We start from the raw sequence: 27,096 nt of genomic DNA on the forward strand, positions 1-27,096 counted from the left end.
TCCCCTATGTTTGAAAGCTTGTGATTTGAATTACACTCCCTAGTTTATGTCGGGGTTTTAACTCGCACTCCAGCACATTTTCATTAAGAAAGCCATACTATCTTCTCTCAATAAATGATTGACGAACATAAAAACAGTATAATCAGCTGATGAATTTGGTTCTGTCAGTGAATAGCTTTACATCTCGAAATTTAACAAACTCTTGTCTTTCGTGACACTTCGCGCAAAAATGAAAAAGAAAAGTTCCATACTCATACGAATTAGAGATGGGCACGGGACTAAATATTTAATCCCGACCCCGCCCATCCTGTCATTTTTCAGAATTGTACCGCGGGTCCCGTGGGTCCCGATATCTATCTCTAAATCAGGCTACACACGGACAACAAATTGAAACGAGCGGTTGAGATTTCAACGTGTGTTGCGAGGTTTACAAACCGATCGAAGGATCACAAAAATGTTCAGGTCTTTCATATTAATTTTAAATAATAATGAAAGATCTGGCATCTTCCTATAATTTTCTTTCTTTTTCGCCTCAATAAAACATTAAAAGTGCATATTTCAAACATCGTTTTTAAGGAAGATTTTGTGAATTTTCGGGGTTGCGGTTTTATCGGGAGTGTCGGGGAAAGGATTTCGATCCCGTCCCGCCCGCCATATTTTTACAGACCTCCCCGATACCGCCCATCCCGGCCAATTTCAAATCAGTACCGTGTCAGCCTTGAAATCCAACGGAGAATCACTCTTGCCAACAAGTGCTACTTTGGGCTGAGTAGGCAATTGAGAAGTAAAGTCCTCTCTCGTCGTACAAAGATCACACTCTATAAGTCACTCATCATGCCTGTGCTGGTGTATGGCGCGGAAGCATGGACAATGAAAGCATCTGATGAGGCGGCTCTTGGAGTTTTCGAGAGAAAGATTCTGCGAAAGATTTACGGACCTTTACGCGTTGGTGATGGCGAATATCGCAGACGATTTAACGATGAGCTGTATGAGCTTTACAATGATATAGACATAGTGCAGCGAATTAAAATTCAGCGGCTCCGCTGGCTTGGCCATGTCGTTCGGATGGACAGAAACGCTCCTGCTCTGAAAATATTCAACGCGGGCCGCGATGCTGGGAACAGAGGAAGAGGAAGGCCTCCTCTGCGTTGGAAAGACCAGGTGGAGAAGGACCTGGCTTCACTTGGCATTTTCAATTGGCGTCAGTTAGCTCAGAAGAGAAATGACTGACGTGCTGTTTTGGACTCGGCCAAAATCGCTTAGGTGGTTACAGCGCCAAATAAGAAGAAGAAGAAGAAGACCGTGGGTCCCGCGGGTCCCGCTATCCCGCGTCCATCTCTAATACGAATATCTCAGAGTGCAGCTGCCCCTCACTGTATGACGTGAAATTCACTAAAGCCGCCAAATGGCTGTAGGTTGCACGAGTTGTGAAATAAAAATGGCAAATTTGCTAATTACTTGTCACCAGGGTGACAATTCACTTAAACCAAACAAAAAGCATCGAGAGGACTTGGCAATACAAAAGATGCATCGATGTTTAATTTTGAAACATGGATAATATCGGTTCAAAATTCGATGTTGGCCATCGATGTTTACAATTTTCTAACATCGCGAAATTAAAGATACATCGATGGCAATTTGACCAATGTTTTAAACATCGACGTTGAGGTGACTCTCCGACTTGACCTTAAATTTATTTATTCTTTCTTCAGGCAAAAGTTTCAGAAATTTCGAGATTAGCTTTCAGTATTCAGAATACAGATACAAATTTTGGGGAGTAATATCGATGCTAAAATACATCACCAGATAAGCATCGATCTATCGATGGTTTACGTGTGGATGGGCGGGAGGTGGGCAACCTTTGGAGTTGATAATAATGACTATTTGGACACGGTCTGATGATATGTAGATCATTTTGTCGCCGTGTTTGTGCTTACAGTTATTCGCCTCTGACATAACTTTCTGATAAAATATCACTTCAACAATTGCTTACATTCGTTTTTAAGGCTGTCAGTTTTCTCGTCGGGGTTAGTGTGTTGTGTTTGGACTTTACTTTAACTGTTACGTGCGTGCAACTACTTAAACGAAAGCTTTTCTAATAAATTTTTAATAACCACTTTTTGAGTAAATGCTATATTTATTGATCAAATTAGTTCTATATGAAACAACAGGAAATTGTCCCTTACGAAAATATTTAGATAACCACTACTTGCTTTCCTAATAACTGCATTTTAGATTACATATCTGAATATTCTAACAAACCCAATAATTAAACTTGAGTAAATAGTAATCAACAATTCATAGTACGTAGTATCTCTTTGTCATTAATTTACTCATATTTTTGTTTTCTTTAATACGTAGTTGAATTACTGTTTTTGTTATTCGTATATGATTTACTTGGCTTTCTTTAGTTCGTTCGTGTCAAACTACTCATACGAAAATACCTTGGCACAAATGCGATGAAATGAAAAATAAACCGAATCGTCTAAATGGACATACAATCATACCGCTGAAACACAATGCCGACGAACGGCGAATTTTTGGCTGCGAATGTTCGCTGTAAAAATTAAAACACATTGTTGTATATGAGAACGCACACAACCAAAACAAACGACGACGCACAGTGGTTCGGATAGCAGATCTAGCTAAACGAAAGTCAACATTTTTTTGTTTTTAAAATACTTGGAATACATTCCTGACAATTCATTCAAATAGAAATTGCATTTATTAAAGCATTAACATATGAAAACAAACAAAAAAAGGTAAGTCAACGCCGCCTATTTGAGAACTCTATTTTAAAACAGAAAAATACTTTGAGTTATAAAAACTTTGGTTATGTAAGAGTTAAAAAAAATAGTAACTCGCGAATTTTCTGCTTTCTGAAATTAAAAAATTATACAACAGGCATTCAAATCTTTAAGCGCTGTTATAAATTTTTTTCTGAAATTTATTTGTGTTTCTTGCTGTGATCTTAAATTTTAGTCATGGTAAAGAAAATCTTAAGAAGTGAGTTGTTTGACATTTGGAGAAGTGTTGCTGAAACTTCTAAAAGACAACAAGGTGTCCGTGATTATGTGATTAGTAAATTGAAAGTAATATCTGATGAAAATTCTCGTTCCGAAGTAAATTAAGTAAATTAAGTAAATGACTTTAGATTCGTAATCAGCAACCCAGAAAACCCCCAGATACCCAGTTACCCAGTTACATAGAAATCTACCGATTTTTTTATTTTTCGTCCGCCATATTGGATCCGCCATTTTGGATTTTTGGTAAATGACCTTAGATATGTAATCAGCGACCCAGAAAACCCCCAGATACCCAGTTTCATAGAAATCTACCGATTTTTTTTAATTTTCGTCCGCCATATTGGATCCGCCATTTTGAATTTTTGATAAGTGACTTCAGATTCGTAATCAGCGACCCAAAAATCCCCTAGGTAAGAAGTGGTGTAAAGATCCCTCAACGAGTATTTGTTTAAATAGTTTCGTCCAGCTAGATTTGCGATCCGAACCACTGTGCGACGTTCGTCCGACGACTGTTCGCAACGAGGTAGGGTTTTATACTTCTAAATATATATAATCAGAAAATACAGAAAATTTTCTTCAGATGATACGCTCTTTAAAATATATTATGCAAGTTTTATGTACAGTATGTAATAAATGAATAAACTTTTTAAAGTTTAATAAATTACATTTTATTTACATAAAATTTGCAGAGAACTCAAACATTTTCAACCGGCTTCAAAAAGCGGAGGTTATCAGTTCTTCGGAGTATTTTTTCTTCTTTTATATGTATATGCCACCGCATAACTTTGGACCGCGTGAACCGATTCCAATTCTTCTTTCTTTTTACCGGATAGATGGTACCTTAAGGGTCGTCCCATAATTTGGTTTAGATCCGATCATTAAATCATGAAAAAATTAACGGTACTCCTAAATTTGTATATGAGAATTGAAGTCGGTTTTGCTTTTTTCTTAAAAATTACTTGTTTAATAAATAGTTCTACAAACACACGATGCACTCAACTTTCAAAAGTAATACAAAATTTTACAAAAGAATTTTAATATAAATAAATTAAATAATTCCATGAAATTTTTACGCTTTTATATTCATTTTCGTCGATTTCTGGTTTCTAATTTTTTTAATACTTCGAATAACGAAAATTTAACCTAACTTGTATTTTCATCATGTAGCTCATTTTGGTGGAACGAATTCGAATTTAGCAAATTAAATCTTCGAATACTTGTTAAGTACATATCAGTGGTAAACAACAGTAAGTGGGTATGCATTGCATATTTTTAGGACAAATTCGCAGTTAACCTTTAAAGAACTCTCAAGGAAAAAGAAAAACTCTTACAAAATGAAGCACAAGAAACGCAAAAGAAATTTTCTTCTATAAAAATTTCTTAAATCATAATAAATTTAACCCCAAAACCCACACTTTGTGTGCGCTACGTGACAAATTTGGTATGTAAAAGTAAGCAGACAGTGTTTAATTTTGCACACACAAGGAGAGGAAACTGGTTACCTCTCTTTATATGCGTAAACTTAAACGAAAATTTTTTAGAGTGTGTATTAGTTTTTGTTAAAAATTAATAATCTTATTGTTTGTACAAATTTTAATTGTACCTTGTCATAAGCAGCTGAATTCATTGTCGCCGTAGTGGTGTTTTACTGAGCGAAATTTTTGGGCGAAAGTTTCCGCCGTCGTCGCACTACTGTGCGAAAATTCGCCGTTCGTCGGTATTGTGTTTCAACGGTTACATACATACATACATGCAACAATAGGCATGTACATACAAACATATCAATACATAGTGTTGTGAACATAAGGACGGCCAGTAGGCGAATGAACGAACGTCTTTGCCTTCTAAGAACTATTATTAAGCTAATTTAACATGCTTGTTGTAGCTGTTGTTGTTGCTGTCTTTATTTAACTTGCGACTATTCGTGCAGTTGCTTGCATACCATTCTCGTTTTTGTGGTTGTTATTTTTGTTGTTGCTTACCATTCATTTCAGCTTTTGTTTAGTTATTATTGCTATTGTTGCAACTTAGGCTTTCCATAGACCGACTGGAAGTAGCGAATTGGGTTAACAACTTAGGATTTACATGCAATTAAGTTGTTACACACTCAGCGCAAAATTCAACAACAACGGTAAAGGCAACAACAACGGCAACAAGCAACAAACACAAACAACAAAATCAAAAGCCCACTGCAGCAGAAAGAATAGCAACAGCTAAACACAACAAGAGCGCAACTGCTTCACCAAGTGTTTTGCGCTGTAGGCGTTACGCTCATAGTGCACATGCATATCCAAACACATAAACACCCACCATTTTAATTTTCGCAAGCCAGCAACGCGTTGCAAGCGAATAAAACCAACATGCATTGCATACATATGTACATATGTATATACGCACTTACTACAACCTATTCACTAGCGTGGGCCGAAAATCCGCTTTTTTAGAATTTCGATTGGTAATAAATAGCAAAATATGGTTCATTATGCTCTAAAAACAATCTGTGTGAAAGATGAAAATTTCTGGTCATTATCTTAGGCTCGCCCAAGTCCATCAAAGTTCAAGTGCTAAAAAAAAATTGTCTTAGCTTACTTCAACTCTCTACAAAAGAGGTCCATATACCAAATCATGTAGGACTAATACTTTCGAAGATATTTGCAATTTTAGTAAAAAAGCAGTATTAATTAATGTATTTATTAATTTAAATTTTTGACCACATTGAACTTTGAAGGACTTGGGCGAGCTTAAGATATTAACCAAAAATTGTCATCTTTCACAGAGATTTTTTTTAGAGCATAATGAACCATATTTTTGCTATTACCAATCAAATTTCAAAAAAAGCGATTTTTCGGCCCACGCTACTATTCACATTTTCGTATTCTACCGGCAATTCGTCCATTCGCTTGGTTGACTTCATACACATACTAGCTGCTTGAATGGCTGCATGCTTGCCTGCCATGAAATAGCCGGCCGTCCTGCTTGATTCCACCCTTCCTGCCTGCTGGACAGCCTTGGCGACGCCATAAGCTATTCGTTTTTCGGCCGGCTAAATGTTCACCGTCGTACATGCATTTGCATACTTTCGCCGCCGTTGCTGCTGTTATATGAGACATACCTACATATGTAGCTCCAAGGCAGTCAGCCATAAAGCCGGAGTCAGCCAGCCAGTCAGCTGGTATAGCATAGTTTATGGCGCTTAAGCAGGCAGTGAAGCGGCACAGTAGTCAGAGAGCCGTAAGAGTTTCGAGTGAACCATGCTGAAATGGTTGTAACGCGTACACGGAGAAAATATGGAAAAGTTGATATTAAGTCGATAATAACAGAGCAGCTGCCAGTTGTGTAAGACGAGCTAAGCCAGTGAACTGAATATGCACATTTGTTAGTGTAGTGTAGTGTACATTATCTAATATATTTAGCAGGTTTACTAAGAAGTATATATATCATGATACTTCTCCCATCAGTAAAATCTGAATAATCCCTTGGGACCTTTTAGTTGAGCTAAATATCATTCGTTCGAATGTCCTCTCGTAACGACACGTAAATTTACGGGACAAGCCTTTTCATGCAATTGGGTTCCACCGAGTTAACTCTATGATTGTTTGAATAGAGCACTGCGACCTTGAAATCTATTGTTGTCTATATATCTACTACACGGTGCTACAAAAAAAGTCATGGAATACACCCGAAACAAAGCATAGTTTAGGTTGTATTTATAGTCGAGTACAACATGAAAATAGATTCCGTATAGTTCCTGAACCCGCCATTTTTTATTATAGCTTGACAATTTTCCATCCGATCTTAAAAATCGAATAAGTTTTTAAGAGAGGATTTCAAAGAAATTCCACGCGGTGCTTCAGGAGGCCAAGCGCAATGTGTATGTCAATCAGCGTTGCCAGGTTGACGTTTTTAACGTCATTTGGACGTTTTTTGTGTAAAAAATTACGTTTTTTAACTTCCCAGTAATTTTTCTTTTTGACGGTAAAGGCTGATTCACATACAACTTTCTTCGCTTTGCTTGATAGTTCTTTGCTTTGACGTATAAGATCGATGTAGGCATATGCACGAGTATGCTCACATAAAAAACGTTTAAAGCAAAGCAAAGCAAAACGAAGCAAAATGTTGGGCAACTCTCAACTTTTGCCCGCTTTGGCTATCAGCTGTCTACATTTATCTTTTCTTGTGCGCTTGTATTTACATTTAATGACAAAAATAGGGTAAATAGGAATTTTTATTGCTATTATTAATGCATATTATTATATTGCTATCTATTTTACAGATAAAAAATATGGAGGAAAAGGAGAACGCAAAAGCTGCCAAAGCTTTTATTGAAGCATACCTTCTGCGTTTCGCGCTTTGTTGTCAAAGTTTGAACTGTAACGCAAAGCGAGGAAAGATGTATGTGAATGGCCCCTAAGGGTCTTGTAAGTTGAACTGATTTTGAATTACTTTCTTAAAAAATCTTTAAAAGCTTTGTGTTTTGCAGCAGCTGCTTTAAGAGATATTTATTCTTTGGACACAGATTACTTAAATATGATGCAAACCAAGCGTACGCGCACTTTTTTTTTATCTTGGACTAAGGATCCCGTGTTCAAAGGATAGTTGTGTAAACAATTGAGGTTACGAGGCATATTGTAATGTTTGCAATAGGCCCATTAAAAGCCAAATCAGGTAAAGCTGATCTATTGCAACACGCACGCTCGCAAAAGCATTAAAAAAGCTGTAGCGGCATTAAAAGTCAGAAAAAAATAGGCGACTTTTTTAAGACTTCATTGAAAATGTAACGAACGCAAAAAAGGCTGAAATATTGCTCAACGCGAGTATTTTGCCCATTCAAACTTGCTCATTATTGCCCAGAAATTTAATGCGCTATCAAACTGCATACTCAAAAAAATTCTAAAAAATCTGAATAAAAAGTTGAAAATCTAGCTGAAACTTTACAGATTTTTTATAACTTTTGCACAAAGTTTGAAATGTGGATTTATAGTTTGTTTGTTATATAATGAGCTTGGCTTTTATGGAAAAATAATAAACATTAAATAAACAAAATAGAAACAGCCAAAATCGATCGAAACGTTGTTGACTTAATCAGCTGGTCACAAGTACATGTATAAAATGATTTTTATATTAACGATCTTAAACCAGTTTACATTGAATTTTAAATGTGCTCCATCGAAATGACATTTTAATATACCTTACGTACATATCTATGTACCTTGTTATGCAATAAAAGTTTAATAAGACGAATTTTTTATACATTCATTTGAAAAAGAATTTTTCGGGTAGGAAATGACGTTTTTTCAGACCAAGAAGGACGTTTTCTCATGCCGAAGACCTAGCAACACTGATGTCAATCTTGGTCGAGATCGTCAAGTAGTTTTTGAGATACGCATATATGATATAATTGGGCGGTGCCAGGCCCATTTTCCCAAAATTTTATGACAAACTAATTTTTTGCGTATGAGTAGGGCAATTCAAAATATGCAAATGCATACTTTTTATCTTAAGCCTTACCTTCATAGTGTTTATATTTTTGCATATTTTACTTCGCAACGAAGAAAACTAGGTATATTTGATAAAGAATATATTGGCATATTTTGCTATAAATGCATATTTTTACATATTGACGCATTTGGGCCTAGCATGCATATATAAAGTAATATTTTGTAGTTCGTAGCATGCTTTTAGGCATAATTTGGATATTTTCCAATTGGAAAAAATCATCTCCGATGATCTTACGTTTCTCAAATGGCAAAGAGGGACAATAGTATCTATGTGTATTCTTATTTTTTACATTTAAAGCGGAGTATGTAAAAGAAAGAAAGAAACATGAACATTACTTCCCACAAAGCGAGTTTGCTCATTTTTGTGCTGTTCCCTTATTAAGAAGAAGTTAGAGTCAGAATTTAAATGAAAGAGTTCTCGTATTTTTACAGCTGTGACTTTTACGCGTGGTAGAATGATTTTCTGCAAGAATGATAGAATACAAGATTGCGCCGATTGCAGCAGAATTCGTGAGAGTAATTTTAGCGTGACGTCATCGTAGAGTTGACAACTGAGAGCGGCGAGAATGAGGGCGATTAGTGATGTGCTGAATTGTCCCCAATACTCGGTACCCAATACTTAAAAAAGATTTCGGTACCCTATACATCCTTTTCGGTATCCGATATCGATTATTTACATTAAACCCTCGCCATTATATGCATTTCAGGTTTAGAAAAAACTTTCATTACTAATTTATATGATATCGGCTAAAACACTTGAACTTATCGCCACAGAAAAATATTATTTTATCAGTTTCAACCTTAGTCGGTCCAAGGTTCAAGAAAAATACTTTGACGGATGAAGAAGCTTTTCAGGGGAGAGATTCTGTAGCCAGTTAGCGACAAGTTTCGGATCGATATCGCACTTGTTGACTTACAAATATTTGATATCAAACGTCGACAAAACCGATACCGATTCGAAAATTGTCGTTAACTGGTTACAGAATCTGTCCCAGGCCTACAAAAATGATATCGTCCGATTCAGCTGGAACAAAAATGCTTCAAACAAGTAAGGGTTTCTCTGTATTATGGCATCGAACCGACATATATACATCTTTCATTTGAATCAGTAAAAAAGCTCTATTGGCTCTTACATTCGGGTTTTGTTAGGCGTTTTTTCCATATTTTTGGCCTATGTGCGCTTTTATTCGAAACCTAAATGTTTCGGTACCGAGTATCGAGAGTATTGGGTACTTAAAAGTATTGACTCAGCACATCACTGCTGCTGTCTTCTCTACTATGACGTCACCAAAACAGCTGATTCTGTCAAAATCACTGAGAGCCGAGTAGCGGTATCGTCATCGGCGCCACCTCTGTATTCTCTCCACCGTGGATTTTCTGTAACAGTTGGCTAAATCCTGTGTTTGTTGACTGCTACGAGAAAGGGTCGCAGACGCAGAGAAACAGCTGAAACTTTACAGATTTTTTATAACTTTTACACAAAGTTTGAAATGTGGATTTATCAGTCTGACAGTTGCAAAATATGAAAACTTCGTTAAAGATTTTTGTGACGCTTTTGTCTGCTGACATAGCCCTGCACAAAGTACATAATAGTAACCTAAAATTTTTTTTGAAAAATATACCTCCTTTAAGATGCTCTCTGAAATATCTTTACGGAGAACATATAAGCAGCCTTTATCAATCAACAATTGAAAAATACGAACTAGTTGTAAAAATGAATTTCTATGAATGAAACCACTGAAGCTGCGGGTCGGGGCGTTGCCAATGTGATTGTTGGCTTGCCGAATGGCGAACAAAACCGGCACGGTAAAACTTTTTTACAAAGGTGAACCCAAGCACCATTGTCAGATTATTTCATGAATACGTAAACTTGTTGGGTTCTGAATTCAAAAACATATTTCTTTTACTTATGACTGATGCTACAACTTACATGGTGAAAGCTGCACAAGGTATTAATGCCTTTCACCCGAAAGTCATTCACGTGACTTGTCTGGCCCAGGGGCTTCATCATGTTTGTGAAACAATACGTTCGCTTCATCCACTAGTTGACCATTTAGTAGCAGATGTAAAAAAAAAATCTTTAAATCGCCATCAAGTATTAAAATATTCAAAGAAATGTGCAAATTGCCTTTGCCACCACAGCCTGTGATCACTAGATGGGGATCATGGCAAGAGGCTGTCATCTATTATGCAGACAACTTCGAAATAGTAAAGGAAATTGACGGCAAGGAGGCCTTCTCTATAAAGTCTGCAAAAACTCTTTTTAAAAAACCTCAGCTTAAAAACCAAATTATTTGTGTCGTTGTCAATCATGGATTTCTTCCAAAATGCATACACAAATTGGAAACTGCAGGTCTTTTATTAAAAAATTCCGTCGACATTTTCAATGATGCCAAATATAAAACTGGATCTGTGAACTTGCCTGCCGTAACCAATAAACTTGAAGTAGTGTTAACTAAAAATCAGGGTTTCGAAATGCTTAAAAATATTTCCAATACTTTTGCTGGAAATACTTCGACTTTACAAAACGACTTCACGGTTTCGGAAAAGGCCTATTTTAAATATCCGCCTGTTACATCTGCTGATACAGAGCGAACATTTTCCATGTACAAAAGCTTGTTACGTGACAAGAGGCGTGCCTTTTTATTTGAAAATATAACTCAGTAGTTTGTTGTTTATTGTAACATAAATATTTTTTAATCATTCGTTAGATAATCAGCTTGTAAAGTTGACTTACTTGTTTGCCTTACCGAGGATATTTAGATGTTTTTTCTATAACAATGTAACTGAAGATACTCAAATGTTTTTGTTTTAGTATATCGTATTTTGTACAACATACGTATATACGTTCATATTTATATAATATGTATTTTTCATATATGTATGTATGTATTTAAGCCAAAAAACTGTGAAGAATATTAAAAAAATGTTTTTTTAAGATTATATGATAGCATTTTTTCCTTTTTTAATTGCATTTTTTAATCACTTAAAACAAATTTTTAGTACATGTTTTGTATAGCCCTACTTATGAGCTATTGTATACATATATATCAATTTTGAGTAAATATTGATGACCTCCTTAGCTATGCTGCTCAAAAAATCTGTACGTCCGGTACATACATACATATAAATTCAAGATCGTATTTTTGCTTAAATTGCTTAACTTCGACAATTTTTATACAATTGCATTAGATGAGGTATCAATTTATTAGAAAATAAATGTTCTTTTAGATTATTACGCAACCTAAGTCTAATAATATATTGTTATACATCGTTTTACAGGTCTATAACTCCTCTTTTCAAAACTTGTTCGACTTTTAACATGGGATGGAAACTAGTCAAGCTATTAATAGATAAGTGCATCACGTACGAAAATAACGTTCTTTTTTTAAGAAATGGGGGGTTCAGGAATTAAACGGGATCAATTTTCATGTTGTACGCAACCATACACACAACCTACACTAGGTTTGGTTCGGGTGAATTTCATGATTTTTTTTGTAGCACTGTGTCTTTAAATATCCGAGAGAAATTTTAATATGAGTATTGGGCTTAAATCTCTGCACTTTACCGCGCCCTCGGTTATAAGATGATCAGCCAAGTATCTTTTGCTTTTATGTAGCAGAACAGGACATCGTTATAAAATGTGCCGTGAAGTGTCCGTCCTACAGAATCTGCAGTGGTGTGGCGAGTGGGTTCCCAGTTTCGGCGGGTGATGCAGTCTAATGTACATAATTTTACTATGATTACTGGGCCGTGCTATCATAGTAGCACAATGCCACTAAGTGCATCTTAAAATTTTCAGGCAATAGCCTCATGCGATTATCGATTATATTTATTGTTGTTTGTGTGAAATAGTTTATTTTTATCAGTATTTTTCTTTTAATCAAAATATGTTGAAATAAAAGTGAAAATAAAAAAAATATTTTTCCAAACCCCCCCGCTACGGCCTGGATAAATTATATACATAATTTTGGTGAAAATTATTACGCTAATAATCATTTTCGCGTATTTAATTGTCATTGTTTGCCTAGTAAGTTTGACCAAGCGCGTAGGTAATCGTGCATGGCGTATGAGGAACTTTACTTCTTGCTCATATTGTGTAGGATATTGTGAAAACACAGATGTAAAGGAGTATAGGTTAGGACGAACCGAATTTTATATACCCGGCACAGGTATCAAATAGCGTCCTTTCCACTTTCTCTGAACTACATTTGCATGATAAGCAGGGATGTTTTTCCCGATTTCAAACGGTTTCGATAATATGCCGGGTTAGACTTCATGATATAATTGAACCAAGTTTGGTAGCAATCGACAAAGTGGTTAACGAGATACACCTTTGTATGCATAAAGTGGGCGGTACCTACTTATTTACTGTTAAGAGATTTTTGTAACTATTAACTTGGAGTAAATTAGCGTCCTCAGTTACTGAAATATCGCAGTTTTGGTATTTCTGAAAATAAGTGTTATACGCGAAGCGATTGTAATATTATAATCCAATTTGAATAATTTTAAACGAACTGATTTTCAGTACCAATTTTATTAAGTGCACCGAGTTTGGTAGAAATTGATAAATCGGTTACCTAGATACATATTTGTGGTCATAAGTGGGCGGCGCCACACCCATTATTCAAAAATTTATAATAATCTAACTTTCTGCTAAGTGGTTATTGCAATAATCTATTTTGAGTGAATTAGTTTCAGTAGTTACTGATTTATTGCAGTTTTCGCGTTTCTGTAAATTACCGTTATATGAGAGGTGGGCGTAAATACTGCCCGATTTCAAAGATTTTCTACATATTGCCTTCCTAGACCCTAGGCAAAACCCGTACAGAGTTCGGTAAGGATTAGTAAAGTCGCTACTGACATGCAGCAATGCATCATAAGTGGGCGGAGTTACGCCCATTTTCCAAAATTTTCATAACAATTTTCAGCAATTTGCATCCAGTACTGAAATATCCTAGTTCTTGCATTTTTTGAAAATACCGTTATGTGGGAACTGGGCGTGGTTACATTCCGATTTCGCCCATTTTCAACACCAACCTACCTTCAATAAAAGGAATAACACGTATCAAATCTCATTGAGATGACGCGATTGTTGATCAAATTATCGTTTACACGGCCGCACAGATGGACATACGGTCGGACATACACACATGGCTTAATCGATTTCTTTTTTCACTCTGATCATTTATGCATACATTTGTCTATATTATATCTCGATTCATTTTGGCTGTTACTAGGGATGTGCCGGATATCCGGTAAATAACCGGAATCCGGCTTATCCGACAGTTTTTCTGTTATCCGACTATCCTGCCGTATACTACCTAAAATCCAGCCGGATTTCCGGATTACGATTAAAGAAGATTCAATTTAAAAATTTAGTTCAGAGATTAAATTTTTTTTGTATACAAGTTTTATTTTTCGAAAAATTCTCAATGAAGTAATTAGTTGGCTAGCAATAATTTGTTACACCAAACGCTTACAAATCCTGCCAGGTATTATTTTAGTACTCAAAGATATATTTTTTTCAATAGTATTATTGAGCTTTATACCACGATTTTTTTGTTAGGAAAAATGAAAAGAACAACAAAGCTTAAGCGGTAGATGTTATAGCAGCTATTTCCGGTTGACATGGAACGTCCCATATATATATATATTTTTTTTTACAACGCTTTTATCAACTTGCAATGTTGTATGTCAAAACCACTATACTATAAATATAGCAAAGGTATTTATGGCAAACCTAGTCTAGATATCAACCTCGTCTTAGGTATCATATCAAAGACATCCAATTAGAAAAACTCTAGACATAGATGTGGCCTCGCCAGAAGAAGTTAAAAATATGCACTACATACGCTAGAGCGGAAATGGAGAACACGCCATTTCTTTAAATGAAACTAATTGCTGCTATATGTATGTATGTACATATGTAGGCATATACTAAATGTGAGCAAACAACATTTTGCTTGCATAGTCTTCTGTTCTTTTTACACTGCAAGTTGAATTATTGTAGTATCTATTGCAAAATTTTGTACAGACAAGACTAAAAAGTAGAAAATAAATAAAATAAAAAAAAACGTTATAATATACAACGCTTTTATAAATGGATTAAAAAGTAGAAAATAATATTTCTCAGTCCCACAGAATTTATTTTGATAACTTTCGATTTTGAAATTTTAGCAAAAGTCATTATAAACAATTAATGGCATTGAAAATGAAAAGCGTGGGGCGCATGTAATACACCTGAATTGATATGAAAAGTAACATATGTATGTATGTGGGCATATGAATAACGACCGCTTAAAATCGATCTCAAGTTTGTACTTCCGCTGTAGAATGTTATGTAGTTTGACTATTGTCAATGAAATCGAATTCTTTGTACTGCATGCGCTCCACGTTTTTCGGTTTCAATGTCATTAATTTTTTATAAAGACTTTTGCTAAAATTTCAAAAGCAAAAGTTATCAAAACAAATTCTATGGATCTGAGAAATATTATTAATTTTTAGTCCAGTAGTTTTTATTTATTTTTTATTAATTTTTAGGAAACTTATTTCTAACAGACAAACAGAAAAGAGATTTCGTGGTATTGGCCAAAATGGCCAATTGTTTTAAGAAAGAATTGTGTATTTCGAAAGACTGTCTTTGAACTAAGATAATTTCCCTGTTAAGTGGGCTCTGTTTAATCCACTAAAGCCGCCAATGAAAGTGAGATCAAACTAATGAATTTCGACTACAGACAGCTAGATACATATCTGACGTTGAAGAAGATAATACAAAGTTAAGAACTAAAACTTACAAGTGTGTCCGATTTTTATTAGATCCAAATGCATCGACAACAGCCTTTATGCTGAGTCGCCGGAATGAGGAGCCAAATATTATATATTGCAGCGAATTAGATAATTTATATCGCACACGGTCTTCACAGGTGACACAACTCAAAATTACACGTTCTTAGCACAAGCAAATCATATGGGCAAGGTTTTTTCAACAAATTATAATAAAAATTTGCTCCAGCTTTTGCTGAAAGGTAAATAAAAGCTCTGTACGCATTTTTAGTGTATAATTTCAAAAATGCCAGAGAGTTGTGTCACCTTTGAAGATCGTGTGCGATATAAGCTGGTTAACTTATGTATGTCGCACGAAGTTACACGAATGCGTCTCATCAAAGTTTTAGATGTGCTACGCGCTGCTGACGGTATAGGAAAAGAAAAGTTTATATTGCAGGGAAGAAGACTTACATACTTTAAGGCAGTATAAACTTCTGCGAGAGGTTAACAGTGTAGTGACCTGTGATAGGGATACCCAAAAGTACCGCGAACTCTGACGAATAATCTACTAAAATTAGGTTATGATACTCCTTTGTTCAGACCACTCCGCAGCAAAGCAACATCGCAAAAAAATGTGGAAAAAATTTTTCTTTTTTAGCAGCGGTCGCCCCTCGGCAGGCAATAGCAAACCTCCGAGTGTATTTCTGCCAAGAAAACTAGCTTCTCATAAAAGGACAATCGCCATTCGGAGTCGGCGTGAAACTATAAGCCCCTCTCTTTTGTGTGACAACATCAAGGTACTCGCCACAAATCGGAGAAGAAGCTCGGCCAAAAACTAGCATATGTATAAACGCCAATCTATTATTACTATTATTATTCAGCATAGTCCAAGTTATCATAAAGCTTGATTTATTTCTAAAAATATTGATACGATTTTTAGTGCTTCCGAAGTTGCCAAAAAATAAATGTACAATATGTTGTTCAAATTCGCGAATAGGTATATAAAGGTTCAATACCTAAGGAAGGGGCATTCCCAGCCTTCGTGGCCTTGAACAATAGCAGCTATTCTAAACTTACTTAACCTAACCTAAACTAAAACAATAGTACATGTATGAGTTGAAAAAATTATGTGTTTTACATTGTGGGACAAACTAAGTTTACAGCTCTCGAAATCTAAACACACATAACAATGTTAATACCAAGCAAAATTCTACCAAATATTCTTCACATAGAAATAAATTACATCGTGCGTGTTAAATACGATTTCGCTCTGTGTATTTTATCGCCCCATTCATGCATACAGACGTGGCTGAGTGCCGGTGCACTTCGAATGTTGCAACGCCTAACTCGTTTCACTCTTCGCCACCGTCCCAACGAATACGTTCGCACTCATATCCAACTGGCGAAGTGCAATTTCCTTTGCATCTTCCGCAGCAATGTGGCGATATAATAAATATTTTCTTGATTTCAACTTAGTTGACGTAGCGCAAAAACAAAAAAAAACGACTAAATTTGTGGCATGCCACATGCAGAGTGTTGCGCCACAACATCAAAACACGTATTGCGTGTGTGAATAACACATGTAGAATGGCACAAGTGCACAAATTTACGTGCCTACATACATATTTATGTATATATGTATGTACATACGGGTAAGTATTTACAACAAATCCACTATGTGTAGAAACTTATGCAAGCATATATGTACACATGTGTGCGTGAGTACGTAAGTTTGTAATACATTTAGTCAAATGTAGGCACCGACAAATTTGACTTATGGAAGAAGGGACTTTCGGCTGGATGTACATAAGTCATGCAATAAATCATGCTGGCGGGCAAAGAATTGCTATAATAAATAAAATTAGTGGCAACAACACGCTTGCATCATAAAATTAGAACAACAAAATACAGGAAAGAAAGAAACCCTATACATACAAAAAGGAAAAACAAAACTAAAAATATCAACGTTTGTTCTGCCATTAACATCGCGTGATCTTCTCACTTTCGCAGCAATTATTAAGCAGCCAACTTTGTTTTTGCAAAAGAAATTAAAATCATTACTATCAGCTTATCGCAGAGCGTCGCAGGAGGTGATAACCCTTTCACGCCTACTAAGTGAAGCCAAAACAAAGGAATTTGATATGGGGACTGTGACTCATAGCAACAGTAGATGGAGCCCTTATGGTCTTAAAATTGTATTACAAACAAAAGAAGTTGTTTGCTATTTTTGTTATATATAGTATATATGTATGTATGTATATATTTATGTTTTTTTTAGCTTCTGACTCACCTGTACAACGGTATACCAGCATTATCGCGGAACCATAAGACCATGTAAACGTCACTCAGCGGCGCACTAATCGGACAGGGCAACGAGACGGATTTGCCTTCCACGGCATCGATGTCTTTTGTTTTCACTGTAATCGTAGTTGTTGTCGTCGTTATTTGCATTATTCATGTTCGTATATTTGCGATTATGTTCATTCATATCACACGCAATACAAAGCGTCATCAGTGGTGGTGGTGGTGGTTGCCATGAAATGTCAATCAAATGCAGGCAAAAGCGCAACCATGCGTTTGCGAGTGGGCGCCATACAAAGGAAATCACGTATACGCCATGGTGTTCGCAATATGAAAACATATCCAAGCAAAAGATGGCGATAGCAGCGGTCATGGTTAAATTTTCGTTTGAAAGCAGTTTACAAATGCCGGGTTTGTTGTTAATCACGTCGCATTAGAAGACAACGGTCGTCAATGGTTTTTTGTTATTTTTGTGCATGAAAAGGGAAAAGAAGACGGAAAAACGCAGCATGTTAGTATCGTTATTAAATATTATTGTTGAACTAAAAAAAGATTAAATTAATGGATTTTATCAGCGAACTCGATACTGAAACGTAATTGACAGCGGCATTAAGCGAAACTTATACAGAAGTTCAGTTTTGAAAAAGGAAAGAAAACAACAAAACAAAATTATATGGAGACATTTTAGGAGTGACAGTAAAATACTTTGTTTACAACTTAGTAATAAAATACACCTGTTATAAATTTTCGCAAGAAATTAAATTTTACCCACATGTAGATTACGTTACTAACGCTGAGATTTTTAAAAGAAATTCATTAGGTTTCAAAAATCCTCTCAAGCTGAAATCTCTGTACGTAGCTTTAGTCCGCAGTATTCCTTAGTATGGCGTAGATATTTGGCAATAGGAGTGCCAATTAATAATCTAGCATAATTTAAGTGGTTCAAAAATGTTTCCAATTTCGCGCTGGGTAGAACGCACTGGCCAATTGGAAATCGGGCATACGAGTCAAGAAGAAAACTACTTGGCTTTCAGCCACTGGCAGATATGCGTTTGGGGAGTCATCATACAAAACCTCTTAAGCGCACAATTAACTAATTGCTAAGATTGTTCGCCTGTGCAATTCACAAGCTTCGCATCTTAATTTGTGTGTGAATAGAGATACATTTAGGCTTTGTAGACTAGACTGGAATTTAATTGTGCTTTGCTCAGTCCACAAGCATGGCGACCTCGCCATATAATAATAATAATAGATTGGCGCTTACACATATGTTAGTGTTTGGCCGAGCTTCTCTTCCGATTTGTGGCGTGCGCCTTGAAGTTGTCACACAAAGCGGAGGGACCTACAGTTTTACGCCGACTCCGAACGGTATTTTTATGAGAAGCTGTTTTTCATGGCAGAAATACACTCGGAGGTTTGCCATTGCCTGCCGAGGGACGACCGCTGTCAAGAAAAAACCTTTTTTCTATATTTTTTTGCGATGTTGCTTTGGCCAGGGCTTGAACCCAGGCGTTGCGGAGTGGAAGCGCGCACTGCTTACCACTACACCACAGCGGCCGACATATACACCAACTTAAGTACAACCAGCCTTCTAAGCATCAAGTAAAATGTCATATAGGGCGTATTGCTTGGCAACCGCCAACGAACTGATTGCATTTTGTAAGTATGGCAAATATTGGAAAAAACCTGCGAAAATAAGATCGACACACACACATTCTATTTTCATATTTCAAATCCGGTTTGCCGCGATATCTTAATTTGTTATCCCCGTGAAACTAACAGGGCCTTTTAAAATGATGTTAAACAATTCCACCAGTTCCGTTAGAATGGGGAAGGACCTCTCCGAGCTATTCGATATAAAACGAGGTTTCAGACAGGGCTATACCTTTTCGTGTGATTTTCTTAACCAGATGTTGTAGAAAATAAAAAGAGCCGTCAAACTAAACCACTCACGAACAGTTTATTACAAGAGCATACAATTTCTGGCGGACTCCGATGCTATCGACAACAACGGTAACAAAACACGCGACTCTGTTCTGCCTTTCTCAAGTTTGATAAGGAAGCAAAGCGAATGAGCGTGTTGGTAAAGGCGTTCAAACGAAGTATCTTCGTCGGCGCATTCGCTCTTTGGCACTCACACTTCTCTTGATTGTTATTATTTCGAAAAAGTACAGAATCAGCTGATAGTAATTTTTTGCCTCAAAATCGGACTCAGAATTACCATAGCTAAGAAATGCTGTTTTCCATTGAGTAGGCAATTGAGAAATAATGACCTCTCACTTTTTACAAAACTCACACTCTACAAGTTAGTTATCATGACCATGATGTCATATGAAGCAGAAGCAAGGAAAATTACTACATCTTATGTCGCGGCCCTTAAAGTATGCGAGGAATGGTTTAGCTTTAGAATGATATAGACATAGTCCAACGCCATTGGATTGGTCATGGCATCAACTCAGAACCCGAAATATTCTTAAACGGTGAATCTTACAAAGGTTGAAGCGCCTATTCGCCCTAAGCTAAAAACGTATACGTATGTTTCAATGGGAGCGCGCGTGAAGAGCAAAGCGTATATGCACGTGTGTTCTCGACGCTATGCTCGATACTAAGCTCGACACTTTGTTTGCCGCCCTACAATTTATGTGGTTAACGTAAGCCTTCATCTCATGAAGTTTTCTTTTGTACTTAACTCATTTACGAATCTTTTCATATTCTTTGTTAATCTACTGATACTGTTATATTTGTTTAACAAATTCTTCATTAAGCTGCGTTGGCCTACTACAAAAGTACTTCCGCCAAGTTCTTAAGGACAAAAAATGCCTTTCACGTTACTCCCAGACAAAAGCTCTGTCACATGCAACTCGGGAACTGTAGTGAGCTGCCGCTGATTGCTTAACTTGTTGACAGAGCAGTTCACTCTTCACTTGGTATGACTTTCGGGACACCGGGGTATACCAGGCAATGATATAGCGGATGAGCTTTCAAGGAAGGGTACTTTTAATTCACTTTCGCCGTATTGGAAGAGATTGGACATGCCGTGCGTTGCCTACAAGCTCAACATACAGTTATACCTCATCTCAGAAAAACAGGCGAAAAATGGAAACCCCTAACATGGAGAAAGTCATATGGCCGCAAGGGGATGTGAAAAGATAGACGGAGATCCTTGTGCTGAGAAGAGCTGAAAAGGGGCACACTGAGGTCCACGGGCGCCGAAACCAATGAATACCTAAGTGATTTTGCTGGCATAAAGATAAGGCGATAGCATACATTTTTCAATTCCACACTGGTTTAAATAGAACGAGATCCCTCTTGGTAAAACAACGTTAAAAAGTATATAGATATATAAAATAAGATATTTATTAACTGACTCTTCGAAAGTTTTCACGTAACTGTTCAGCAAAATTAAGCATAATTTTGCTGCGCTTAATCGATAATTCACAGAAAATTCGTGGCTAATCACTTAAGAGCTATTAAAACCTCGTTTTTCTGCTGAAATGCGCACATTTCTCATTTTCCAAGTGAGAAAATACACACAAAAATTTGCATCAACAACAATGACTAGCTGAGCAATATGGTAAACTTCATTAAGTCATATGAGTAAAGCTCCATATTCACAGTTTTTTATGTAGGTATATGTGTGTGCTTTCAACATACATACATACATATATAAGGTATGTATCCTTGCATGTTGCATCATTTGAAAATGTGTTTATATATAAGCACATTTATGTACATTAAAGTGGCCCAAAAATGTATTTACAAAAATAAGGTCGGATTTTTAATGCCGCCAACCCCTAGGATTCTTCTATACCGAAAAAAATATACCCGTATTTTTTTATTTTGAAATAAAAAAAATTTTGGGAGTGCTCAAAGCGCTCAAAGATTTTCATGTATTTTATATAGGGGAAAAACAACTTTTCGTAGAAATAGTGTGGAATTCTTGAAAATCAATATTTTTCGATCGGAAAACTTTACTTACTTTCAAGAGATTCCCAGTAATAATACCCAATTATTTTTTTAACCATTCTTTTATGGCAACTATATTTTATGGGTCCTCTAAAACCCCTAGAAATGCAATGCAGAAAAATATTGATTTTCAAGAATTTTACACCATTTCTATAAAAAGTTGTTTTATCCCCATATAAAATACATGGAAAAATTTGAGCGTTGTGAACACTCCCTAAATATTTTTTGATTTCAAAATAAAAATAGGGGTATATTTTTTTTGGTACAAAAGAATCCTAAAGGGTGGAAGCATTAAAATTCCGACTTTATTATTTTGGACCTCTCTAATGTACATACGTGTATGTATGTATGCATATGTGCACATTTAGTATGTAAAAAGTGTCGTTTGTCGCGCTGACTTAATGGCGCATGCCTCATTAACTTTCTTTAGTTTAAGCACAGACACACTCACACACATACATGTATTAATGTGCTCATAATATTTGTTACAAGGCTGCAGTTGGCTGGGTGCTTGATTGCCTGCTCTGTCAGCTTGCCTTTGTTTTTCCCCACGAACGTTGCCATATTTTCCCGCTGACGTCGTTGTTTATGACACTAATGAGTATAAAATGAATAATAAGCATACGACAAGCACATGTATGAGAAGCCTCCGTTTGTTACCTTAAACTGATGATGATAGGAATAGTGTGACGCGAGCGTACATACATGGTTGCATAGAAAAATGCCAACAAGAAAGCCAAGACTAGTATTACAAAAATTTAATTAACCAAAAAAATTAAATATATTAATTTGTTAATATTATTTTATCAATTTTAATAATAAAAAGCTATGTTTATTAATAAACTTAAGGCTTTAAAAATTTATGCAAAAAATCGGTATACAAACTTGCTTCTTAATTTTGTAAGGTAAAATATTAAGCCCCAAGTTGGCAGTAAATTTTTTTTCTATATTTATAGAAAATTAGGTTTAGCACACCTCAAAAGTGCTGAAAATTCTAAGGAAATCTTGAAAATGTCTCACAAAGATCTCAAAAAACCGTGACAACTTATAATTAAATTTATCACTGCACAAAAAAAAATAATAATTTAAAAAGCACCCCTTATTTGCTGCTCAAAGAGCATCAACAAAATTTTAACTTAGGGTCAAATTCACAGTGCGTAGTTAACTCATAATCGGCAAGTAACTACAGATTTTCAGTACAAAAATAAAAAATTTAAATTTTCATATATGATTTTCAGATATTTATTCTTCGTCCAGGTATTATTTCAATTGGCTTTAAGAAAAAGTTGGCAGAATATTTCCGACAATTAAGCTTTCTTTTTATTTTTAAGGAATAAGGTTTAATGTATGTACCATTAAAACTCATAAAATACTTGTTATTTTTTGTTCAAAAATTAAAATTAAAAATTTTCAAATGTTCTTCGCAAAATTATTTTTTTTAGCAAAATATAACAAATTATTTCTAATATACTAAATCCCAAAACTTTTAAAATCAAGAAACTTTGAGGAGGTTTGATAGGAATTTTCCAAAGAGCAACATTTTCAATAAGTCTTTTTAATTTCCAAATCTTAAAAATAATTATTTCCAGTCTTTGTTTACTGCAGTTTTATGTTATTTAATAATGGTCTGAATTTTATATTATTAGCAGTCAAAGGTTAAGTGGCTTTGTTCTGCGACTATAAAATTTGGAAGAGTTAGAGCTTTGATGTTTACTGAAAAGTTGTTTATTTTAAGAAGTAAATTTTTTGTACTGGTTCATCGACCCTCATCGCCCCCTGCCGTTTTAAAAACTTTCGTACGTTCTGTTTCAAATACGAATATTAAGTGAGATATTCACAATAGTTATATGACGCCTTCGGTGAAAATACTCCTCATTATAATAAAGCGGTGGTTTGCAAACTCCAAAATTCTCGTGGTTCCTCCAGTATGATGGCCTCTTTCAAAACTAGGCTATGGTTATTCTGTTGCAGAAAAAAGGTTTGAATTTTTCGGACTCCCTATTTAGTTTTCTTAAAAATATACTCCAAAAATATTGAAAAATATTTCCTAGTGGGTTTTCCGAGACCACAAATAGGTATACCTACATACATGTGTATTGTAATATGTATAACTCTCCTCTTTTACTGGCATTGGCATTGGCATTGCGGCGCATAGGTTTAATTATGTGGTAAATATTTTTTATGTGCACTATAATATAAGCTTCAGGCATACACATTTACACATGCTAACAATTGCGATTATATATGTATGTAAGTGTGCATGAGCGATAATTTATGTCCCTATGAATATAATTTAATACATAAACGTTAGTTTGCTAGCCATCTAATGGGTTAATAAAACTGTTTAACTTAATCTTGTGACAGTTTGGTTAATTACAGAGAAACGTTAATCTGAGGGCAACTTTTTAACCTTCATAAGATAGAGTAATTTAATTTAGTAAAGATGTCGAAATTCAATTTTTGGGGATACACTTAATTTCAAGAGTGTTTCGGGTGAGAAGTAAAATTTGTGAATATATATTTACGCTTACTTTAAATGTTTTCTTAGAGCAGATCTTTAAAAAGGAAAAAAGTGTTAGGTTGTTTATAGTTTTTCCATTTTTTAATATAGTTTTTTCCATCGCCTCATAAAAATATCAATAAATACTGATTTTAATTGGCCTACCGGGCTAATGACACGCAAAACCAAAAAGGGCAGATACTGGACGAATGTGATGTATGCTATGTGGAGAAACTTGACTACTGGCAAAGCTTCCAAGTCGAATCATTCAATTCCGGAATACAAGACGAGCTCTATGCGCTATAACACCGACGACAAAAAGAGAAAAATTTCAAAAACACTTGAAGCACTCCATATACTCAGGAATCTAGGGTTCAAATATTGTCAACGTGCGTTTTTAGTTTTTCTCTCTAAGATAAGGACCTTTTAAAGGACTTTCATATTTCAGATGTATAATTATTTTAAAAGATTATTTAAAATATTCAGTACAATGTGGAATTTCAATATGGGTACCAAATGAAAGATGAAATTCTGAAGAAATAAAAATAATTTTTTTGGTTAAGAAGGACGAATGGGTCTTGAAAATAATAATAATTAGGACAAAATTCGAGAATGTGGTCGTGTATATACTGGTATTGAATATCCTTGAAAATTTCCAATATTTATTTTTGAAAAAATTCAACATTAAAATTTTTTCATAAATAAATATTGGACATTTTTAAGTAAATTTAAAGATAAAATTGTTAGAGACATTTTCAATATCTATTCGTCTTTTAGTACCAAAAATTTAACTTTTCTAATTCTACAGTATTTTCACTTTTACTTGCATTGAATTTTTTTAATAATTTTATACGTCTGAAAGAAAAACTAAAAACATAGTAATATTATAAACAGGTTAAATAATAAAGCAGCTTTCTCGCTTTATTTTCATGACTTTCAACTAATAATAATAATAGATTGGCGCTTACACATATGTTAGTGTTTGGCCGAGCTTCTCCTCCGATTTGTGGCGTGCGCCTAGACGTTTTCACACAAAGTGGAGAGACCTATAGTTTACGACGACTCCGAACGACGATTGCTTTTCTATGAGAAGCTGTTTTTCATAGCAGAAATACACTCGGAGGTTAGCCATTGCCTGCCGAGGGACGACCGCTGTTAAGAAAATACCTTTTTACTAAATTTTTGGCGATGTTGCTTTGACCAGGGCTTGAACCCAGGCGCTGCGGAGTGGAAGCGCGCACTGCTTACCACTACACCACAGCGGCCACTATCTTATAGAAATTGTTAAGGGCAAATTTCCAAATAAAATATTGTCAAATCTTTCTTCTCGCTCTTATTACTACACACACCTGGTATAATTTCAGCATGAACTAAAAACGCAGGTTACACGACGCAATATACAAGTTATTCCCAAGAAACCGACATCCAGGCTAGTTAGCGTATTTAAGAAACATTGCCAATATTTACAGAAAACTGGAGGCTTAGTAAAATTTGGTCCAAAGAACGTTTATTTAATAGAGGAGCGGACGGTGAATTGGCAAAAGCAACACTTTCCTGGCTGCGATCAGGGCCCAACGATATCCACACAAACGGGCATATTGCAACCCTATAGACTTACTGGACTGAATTATGAACATGGAAAGAATAAAATTAACAATAAATGATATTTTAAGGAGCCTTTGGAATACTGTCCACAAAGGATTTGGAAAGCCAGTATTAGCTTGACTACATTTTACAAAGCTGGAAACTAGTCAAATTTTTTTCCGTTTCCAACCCAGGGTAGAAGAACCCTTCAAAAATGAAGAGACTTCTGGCCAGCGATCGGACTTCTACCACATTGTGGTAGATCTGCCACTTTTTTGAGCATCTACCACACAAGGTCTGAAATCTACCACATATTTGCGGTTTTGAGTAGTTTTATTTTTGCTCGACATAATTTTCTTAATTTTAAGAGCAAATACTGTCCAGCACTAAACACTAACAACATTCTGCTGGGAGGATAAAATAAACTGTAAAATAGTAAACTTTCTCAATACTCAATTTTTCGAAAGGAAACGTGGTTTTATTGTGTTAAATTGCAAAATATATGATTTATAAAAAGAATTAATAGCGAAAATGTTAAAAAGCGTTGTTTAATTTTACTTGAGAATTGTCAAAATCGGCAAATCCCAGGTAGCGCTTTCTGGAACGTGCCACATTTGTTCGCTACATCGGTATGTGATAAAAAGAAAACCTGGCAACACTCCGCAAGGTTGCAGAAATCTTTCAAAATATGTTCTAAAAATATCCTGATATGGAATGAACTGCTTTACACTGTCAAGGAAGAAAATTGTCAAAACTCAATGCAATTTTTAGTAACTTCAAACTTTATTGTACTACAATTAAATTTTGTTTAGATTCTAATTAAAATGTTTGCAATTTTGCTGAAACCTTGCAGAATTTTTTTAATTTTTGTACAAAGTTTGATCCAAAACCTGAGATCTACCACATTTTTTTGAAATCTACCACATTTTTTTCCAGATTCTACCAGACAAATTTTTTTTAAAGTCCGATCATTGTCGCGTTCGGAGATGTTTGCGTTCAATATTTAACACCAAGTCATAAAATCTGTATCTTTCGTTCGATTTTCAAATAAGGGGTAGGTGTCAAATGAAAGGGCTTGCCCTGTAGATGTGTAACATGGTTTTAGATTTGTGCCGTATGTAAGAAAATCAAAATCAAATTATTTAATACGTTAAATAAATTACTCCAATATGGGTATCAATCGAAATGGTTTCGAATAAACTTTATTTTTTAATTACATTTGGGAGGGTCGCCACCTGTTTGAAAAGTCGAATTTAGTTAAGGAAGTGTTGTGCTTAAAATACTATGCAACAATGGGCACGTTCAGAAGGCGCAACAGCTGAGTAACTGTTTCGATTGCACCTTCTGAACGCGTTGTTTTGCACTTCTGATCAACTGAACAGTTGCGTGTTAGATGATCGTAATATTTTTATGATCATTTGAGACAACATGTTGTGTGTTTTGAATTTGACAG

The 27,096-nt window shown here is 35.4% G+C and overlaps 1 protein-coding gene across 5 annotated transcripts in view; it reads right to left on the reverse strand.

Moving 5' to 3' along the window:
• Nucleotides 1-27,096, reverse strand: part of LOC118735355 (neural cell adhesion molecule 1-A) — a 233,164-nt gene that overhangs the window by 98,495 nt on the left and 107,573 nt on the right. For all 5 annotated transcript variants that reach the window (XM_036465061.1, XM_036465064.1, XM_036465063.1 and 2 more), the window contains exon 3: nucleotides 17,583-17,709. In XM_036465061.1, the coding sequence (XP_036320954.1) occupies nucleotides 17,583-17,709 (127 nt within the window). The remainder of the gene's footprint in view (nucleotides 1-17,582; nucleotides 17,710-27,096) is intronic.

Source organism: Rhagoletis pomonella, unplaced genomic scaffold (genome assembly GCF_013731165.1).
Source record: "Rhagoletis pomonella isolate Grant_MI unplaced genomic scaffold, Rhpom_1.0 Rhpom_scaffold_00003, whole genome shotgun sequence".
Lineage (NCBI taxonomy): Eukaryota > Metazoa > Arthropoda > Insecta > Diptera > Tephritidae > Rhagoletis > Rhagoletis pomonella.